The following is an 8,254-nucleotide window of genomic DNA, read 5'->3' as shown; positions in this document are numbered from 1 at the left end:
ATTCGAACGCAATAAGTCTATGGATACTTAACATTGTAATTCTGTTTTGTTTGTGTCCTTCACATCTCAACGGAGCGACCAATCGATTTTTTTTTCTCCATAAGGATAGCCAAAGAGATAGGAAGTAAAATAAACTATGTACTTACTTTTTATCCCAAAAATTTAGAAAGTACGCTACAAAAATAATGAAATACTTATGCAATGAGCGACATTATTTGAAAATGAGTAGGCGGTAAGGCTGTCTTATCAACCATCTTGTGGTAATATTAACTAGAACACAGGCCCATTTAACATGTATCGTGCCAATCCATCCGGCCTGGTAAAATCAGGGTGGATACTTATTTATTATTTCCTTTTTTGTTTTATTATTTTAGTTTCTACTAGCGCCCTAGCGGGTGACAATTTTACTGAAGGAAATCGAGTGGAAATTAGTTGGCCTTAAGATGTACTGGTATTAATTGGGAGCAAGACAATATTACAGAAAACAAAACAAATAACTGACAATTTATGTACACTAGAGACATCTATGAAATAATAATGTTTTAGAGATTCAAAGTTATAATGTTCGTAGTTTTAGTGACATCTATCTATTAACGATGGAAACTTTAACATAAATAAGATCACTAACAACTTAAAAACATATTTTTTCAGATTATACGGTAGACATCTATAATAATAATCTAAAAAAACAAAACAGTAAATTTTCAGCGAATAAAAATTCAAGCAACATCCTTTTTATGCCTTTATTAACATATAAAAATATGCATATTTACAGTATGTCTAAACCAAAATTAGTTCTAGTTTTTATGTTTTCTTTTTTGTTTTCTCCAGTTTCATGAGTTTATATGCTTCGATGGCTTCCTTTTGGGACTGTTCAATTTTTCTTCTTACACTTTGTGGTAAATCTTTCCTTCTCCCCTTCAAATCGATAACTCCGTCGGATTTTTTCTTCGGATGGATTGTTATTTTTGCTTTCATGGTCTTCTTAGATGTCGCCATGGATTGGTTGTTCTTGTCAAATAGTTTGTTAAGTAAGAGGTCTTTTCGGGCTGGCTGGAAAATAAAACTCAATTTTAAGAAGGCAAAAGCAGCAAAATGAGTTTTTGAGGCTGATTCAACATAGCATTAGTCCGAAATCAAATTATATATGAGAATAAAGCTTTTGGATAAAACAAGGCTACTATAGGCAGGAACTACAGTTTCTGTGGAAAAAACCAACTTGTGCATTTTCCAAAAAAAAAAAAAAAAATACATATTGATTTCACATCATTTTGTCGCATTGGAATATCTTTGTATATATAATTTTTCTGGACGTGTGATGTCAGTGAACTCCTCCTAAAAGGCTAAACCGATTTACGTGCGGTTTTTTGCATAATAATGAGCTTTGCGCTGCGCATGTTTGTAGATCTTCAATCTAATCTGTTAAAAAAAAGTTAGGAGCTTAAATGATTTATTCATCGACCTACCAGGGTTGCTGTCAACGAGAATGCATATTACTAAAAAATTGGGATGCTTTTATTTTTTTGCATATAAAAAAATTGTATTTGAATGTTTCCAAACAGCATTAGTTTTTTGTGGATCTCAATCAATATTCCCTTAAATTCCTTATAATTTCTACCTATTTAATCTTTTTACTGGATTTTTGGTAATTCTAAAAATTACTCCACGTGTGACGTCACAAGTTCTCTTTTCCTTCTTCTTGGCGAATTCTTTGGTCAGTAAACTTACTGTAAACCGGAAATCTATCACAACTCTGTTATCATTGGTTGATTTGGAAGAACTAGTGATGTCGTTAAAAGTAGTTCATTTTTTATATATTTTTTTATACATTTTTAAAAAACTTTGCCATACAATTTAAGGTGATTCTTAATGAAAATATGAAACTTGTTGTTTATAGATGGCGCTTTTATATTTTTTTATTGAAAAATGCAAATTTTTCAAAACTTGGTTTGCGGAAACTTTACACTATATTGATTGTAAGATATACCATAACAATATAATTTAGGTCCTTTTCAAAAAATGGTGTACAAAAAAAATTAGATAAATAATTTTTTGTTTTTTTTTTTTTAATTTTTATTTCACATTTTACGTAACACTTTTTTTTTTTAATGTGAATACCTCACTGGGCACAACCCGTGTCAAGGCATTTATTTACATGAGTTAATATTATATATTTTTGGTGTCTAAAAATACACATAAAATAATACATATTCATACTTAAATCTACACAGATAAAAGTACATAGAAGTAAGAAAAAAAAATCCATTGAAAATAAACGTAAAAATGGCTTTTTTTTTTTTAAAAATGATAAAAGCGCCATCCATGAATAATTAGTTTCATATTTTCGTTTAGAATCAGCTTAATGCTCTAATTTTTACCGTGTGTAAGAATACATTATTTATATCCATTTTCCCATAGGGCTGAACTTACTCATATAATAATAATTTATTATTAAGTGCTATGAAGTGAAAGCCGATTCAATCAATACATTTACTACAGTTTTGAACACGATTATGAATGTGCCAACTCAACAAGACAACCCTAGTTAATTTTCAAATTATAAATTAATAAACGAAAGAAAAGCATTGAAATATTACAAATAAAATACTCTTACTCTTGGGACACCAGTTGTTTTATCAGCCTTTCGAGGTTTAATCTTTAATGATGGCGGTTCATGGACAATTTCTCCAAATTTTATGTCATCTTTTCTGACAATGTATTGTTGATCCAATTCTTTTTCCTGAAACAATTTTTTTTTATTAAGTATTGTTATCATAAAATGTATAAGCGCAAGATTGAGAAATTGCCATCTACTGATAAATAATCTTATTAATAGTAATATTGTTATGCCCCAATAGGCCCTGAACACTACTGTGGGTTGCCTAAATGTGCTCTACATAATGAGCTTGGGTCATGGGCCAGGAAGCAGAGTGTAATATTCTGGCAAAAAGTACCATGCGACGGAAGTGATAAAAGGGTACTCGCAAAGGTTTGCCTTCGACTTAATAAAACTCAGCCGAAATCAAGTGAGGGTTATCACTAGAGACCTTACAGGGCACTGTAGATTGAACAAACACCTTGCTAGAATGAACCTTTCCGAAACTTCTAGATGTAGGTTCTGCAATGCAGAAAAGGAAACACCTACGCACATTCTATGTGAATGTGATGCTTTACATCATAAAAGGAGCCTCATCCTCAGGGACCACTGGTTAAACCTGAGAATGTTAAAGAGCTCGCTCCCTACCTAATAGCCTGATACTTTATGGTTCTGGGCTGGAGGGTGAGATTAACAAAATGTAAATACTCGCCTTCCACACCAGGCTCTTTATAGACCTGGGCGTGGAGGGTGAGAACTATTCACGGGGACCCATCACAATAGATCTTCACAGGTCTCAGTGACATCAGGAGCTTGCATAACACTAACCCCTACCACTAAGAATAAGAATACCTCTTTTAATTTCTCTCTCTTCATCTTTTCTTTGAGTGTTCTTCTTTGTGATTTGGTGAGAAATTGTTCATCAGTTTTCGGTCGTCGTTTCCTTCCTTTCTTTTGAATGTATATACTGTTACCATCTTCATCCAATTTCTTTTCCTAAAATCACAATTACAAACAAATCTTTAAAATGAAAAGTTTAAAAAATACCAAATCAAAAAATTCTGTTTTCTATTGGATATTTGATGTCAGTTTACTAGGAATTCAAAGCGAGTTGAAGTGGGATGACGGAGAAGCATATTAATGTTGGGTAATTTTAAACAATAAACAGTAAATTTGATTTGTTATATGCATATTTAAAATGTTGTTTAATTAATTTGGACATGTTAATTTATGAGGTTTCGCTTTTTAACTCTGTCTGGCTTAATTTTTCACTTTAAATTATAAATCAATGTTTTTGTGACCTTGAATTGATGACAAGAACATACTTTCAGCGGAATCATATGATTTTTAATTGTATTTATTAATTAATTATTGCCTACAAATAACAAGGTCATGATCAGTGTGGCATTTACTGTGTTTTTGGCCTTGTAATTTATTTTAGACAAAATAAACGGAAAATATATTTAGAAATAGTATTTCCAAAAACGTCAAGTAAGTATGTCACACCGAAGTAATAATAGTGGCACAATAAAATGAAACTCATTTTTACTGGAAAGCAATTACACACACTCACACACCCACGCTATTAGTAAACTAACATTTGTTAGCAAAAACAAAGGATTAAGTTAAATTAATTTCGGTAATTTGTGACATCTAATTTCAAATGTTTTCATAAATAATGATGGCACGATGATCATTGTGCCACTATTATTTCTTGAATTTGAGTAAAAAAAATCATATTATAATATTGACATTGATGCTTTCAAGGCCACATATCATCGTTTAGCTAACACCGCTTAAGTCCTTTTTGGTCTTTTTACAAGACAACAAAAAAACTGCCTCTTTTATTGAAACCTCAACTAAATTATGGCTTTAAATGCATTGAAATTAATATTTCTCCATAAAGTGTAGCCATATAAAAACTGAAGTCTAATATTCTTCTTCAATTCGACAAAATAAACAGTTTTTTCATCGTTCTGTAAAAAGCGCAAAATTGACTAACGCAATGTTGTTAGCTAAGCGACAAATGCAAATATTAAAAAGATTTATTCGTATACGTAATTACGTAGATACAAAATACATTCAGGAACATTTCTGCATATTTTACTGGGTAGGAATCGTGCCACTATTACCCAGGTGTGATGTGTCTTTTCACTTACAAAAGTGACTGTAAGTCTTATCACTAAATAGGTTATATGATGTATATAAATAATTAATTAGAAGCGCTAACTTCGTTAGTTCGTTTAGATTTTAACCACATTTATTTATTTCTTTTTCGATTCAATTGACATTGGAAAAACTAAAAGAAACTTTTATTTTAGAGTAAAAGAACACTTAAGGTGCAAAATAATTGATTTTTTTCTAAATGTGCAAACTATTTGATGGTAAATAAACATATTTTTAATAGACATTGGATTAAAAGTTCTGCATGTTGAAATAAAAAAATAAAATTATACAACTTTGAAATCTTAGAAATTAAAAAAGCGATTCATTATAAGGAAAAAGCAATAAATAACCAAATGAAGAATATTTCCTTTAGTCCACTCCTGTCTGGTTTTAAACACACTCACATTACGCTTTCCATCCTAACAAGGCAAAAAGACTTGATTTATTAGATCCATATGTAATATTTAGCAAACATTGGTAAAACAAAATAGGATAGAATTCATTAGTTATGTATACCCTGACAAAGAAGCTTGTTTAGCTTTGGAACCGGTCAGTAGAAAAAAAAATGAGTGGTTAAAAACAAAGTTGTTTTCATTTATTTTAATTTATTTATGCATCGATTGTAATTATTAAAGTACACAAGAATATGTTTGTGTATGTAACGTAATGTATGTACTTCAAGATTCAAAATATATATTTTTTAAATCAATAAAACATAAAAATGTTTGTACGCAGACCTTTGGTTCCGGGGCTATTTCATCAATATCATCGAAACCCCTATCTCCCTTTAAGGATCTCATGGCGTCGTTGATTCTCATGTTAAAGCTTTTATTTGATTCACCGGAAACTTTCTTCAATTTGTTTACCGGGTTAGTTGGTCTGTCATTCATTAGTGCTGAAAATTTTTAATAAAATATATGATTATTTTAATACAGATTTTCAAATGTTACTGTGGCACATTTAAAACAAAGTACACATTGATTAATGAAACGTCAGAGCCGTGTCCTTCCGGAAGATTAAGATAGATTACACTCATCACACACAAACGCATAATGAGCGGATGTGTTAAATTATTTGATTTTTTAACAATATTTTGAGTACATCCAAATGTTTATTTATTTTATAAACGCCCAGAGGGCTCTTACAGTATATGGTTAAAAAGTACATAACGTATTGTAGAAAATAACACAACACAAAATAAAATCATAACTATTACACTAAATATAATTCATTCCAAAAAAAGAGAAAGGAAATAAGGAGAGATAAATAGAAAGGAAAAACACATTAAAAAGAGGAGAATTGAGGGGAAGGCCATTCGATGGATAGGATAGCTGATTTTATTGTAGCGGGAGTGGTGTGGAGCAAATTCAACAGCTCAGACAAAATGAAAACAAAAATTTATGTAACAATTGTTTCGTCTTGTCGGGATATATTTTCAAGAATCTTCGACGGACAATTTATTGCTCTAATTTTTACTGCATGTAAGAATCATCATCATCATTCCCTTTTCGCACCTAATGGTGCATAGTGCAATGCATTGGTACACCAATCGCAGCGAGTCTTGATCATATCTGTTACATGAAGGTAAGATGATCAGTCTTACGCTTCAGGGACTATGAAATATTCTAGTGTGAAAACACCCTATTAAATAAATATTTCATATCAATCATGTCGGGAATCAAACCCCAGACCTCTTGCATGGCAGGCTAACGCGCCGATCATTACACCACGAGGTTGACAATGTAAGAAAACATTCTTTGTATCCAAATTCACATGGGGTGAACTACTTCATTGTGGAGGGCCAAACCGCAGGCCTCGTTTCAACACTAGACTCAAGAAGAAGGCGGAAATAAGTTAGTATTTATTTATTCAAAACAATTAACATATTCACCATTTTTCTTGAACACTTTTGAGATTCTCGATGTAACGTTTTCTTTATTTTTCTTCAGTTTGAACTTGTCTTTAGTTTTCCAGCTCATCAATCGAATTAAAGACTTCGGTACAGGCTGGTCATCAAGATCCAAGGGAGTTTTGTTGATTTTTGTTTTGATACTAAAATAATACCACTGGATATTTAATACACTCATTTATAAAGGTTTCTTAATTCCTCGTGTTTTTTTTTAATAATCACCTTTTTCAGAATTCGAATAGGTACACTAATAATTTATTATTGTTAACAAAAACATTTTTTACTTTGTGGTAAGAATGACATTTTACACTTATATGTTTATAAATTTGTATAAACCACTTTGATTTTGAGTTACACTTCGACCGGTTTCGAGGTTACTACATCATCGTCAGGAATTACACTAACTTATAATTACACGCGTTGCTATTCATATTATAAAATATTGTATGAAAAAGACAGAAAAATGAAAGAAAGAGAGGAAAAGAAGATAAAATGAATCATAACACGAATATTTTTCAAAGAGAACTAAATAATCAATTAAATTTAACTTCGAGTCCTATTTTAAAAATATTTCCGTTATGATTCATTTTATCTTCTTTCTCTCACTTTATTTCATTTTTCGGTCTCTTCGTCTATGAAACCCTTCTCTTTAAAATGCTTTATGAGTTCAAGATATCAATATTTCTCTCGTGGTCATTGTTGTAACTTGTAACGATGTGTTCATATACCCAATGAGATATAATATAAAGAGATGACACTCCATACAAATCCAAGATAAAAAGTCATCCCCAAAGAAAAGGGAATGGCCAGTGGGGGGCGCAAGTGTCATCATGTCATATCACATTGACTTTGGCAAGCAAAACAGTAAAAAGCACGCACTGTTTATATCGGTCTACTGTGAGTTTTGTTCAGAATTTCGCTCCCTTCCGCATACATGTCACGACGAAGGAGTAGGGAACTGGCGAAATCATTAAGGCATTAGTACTGGTAACATATTAATAAAACGTTTTTTTAACATTAAAATAGCTATTTCAAACAAATACTGATTAAGATGAAAACATTAACAACAGATGAAAGGTTATACCATTGTTTTTCTATATTTTCCAGAACAATTTGTGCAGTGTCTTAGCATACTTGAAGGCATTTTAGCAATTGCGAGGAGACACAAACGTTCAAAAAGAGCCGAGGAAGCTCGCAAGAGACTAAAGTACATTTTATCGAACATATACCAATTGGCCGCAGGTTCAGGGACCATATTTTGAACGCTTATGCTTACTCTAGTTAATACCTCAATGCATATACCAGTGATTTTCTCAAATTGAACGGTTTGGGTAGGTAGGAAGAAATTGCCTTAAGGCAATATGCCCGCCCTTAGGCATATGTGTGTAAACTGTATATAAAGTGTTTAAATAAATAAATAGAAAATAACTTGAAATTGTATCCATTTGATTAGTAAAAGCAAGACGTTGGCCTTATGTATCATTAGTCCAGGACACTATGAAATATTGTATAAAAAAACAACTTTTAAATCAATATTATTTAAGGTTTACACTTTTGGAAATCGAACCAGGAAAATTAAGCAT

General features: G+C 31.4%; 1 protein-coding gene across 1 annotated transcript; it reads right to left on the bottom strand.

The window, feature by feature from the left end:
* Positions 1–732: 732 nt before the first annotated feature.
* Positions 733–8,248, bottom strand: LOC148273350 (uncharacterized). The gene is made up of 5 exons (XM_088238826.1): positions 6,654–8,248; positions 5,500–5,657; positions 3,449–3,592; positions 2,615–2,740; positions 733–1,053 (listed from the first exon to the last, which is right to left on the bottom strand). The coding sequence occupies exons 1-5, from the start codon at positions 6,847–6,849 to the stop codon at positions 805–807; spliced, it is 873 nt and encodes a 290-aa protein (XP_088094952.1). The 5' UTR covers positions 6,850–8,248; the 3' UTR covers positions 733–804.
* Between the last annotated feature and the right edge of the window lie 6 nt (positions 8,249–8,254).

Source organism: Micrasema longulum, unplaced genomic scaffold, assembly GCF_059751315.1.
Source record: "Micrasema longulum isolate JH-2025_06_02 unplaced genomic scaffold, ASM5975131v1 h1tg001973l, whole genome shotgun sequence".
Classification (NCBI taxonomy): domain Eukaryota; kingdom Metazoa; phylum Arthropoda; class Insecta; order Trichoptera; family Brachycentridae; genus Micrasema; species Micrasema longulum.
Note: the sequence above shows the minus strand (reverse complement) of the source record. Positions and strands in the feature narration are given on the sequence as shown.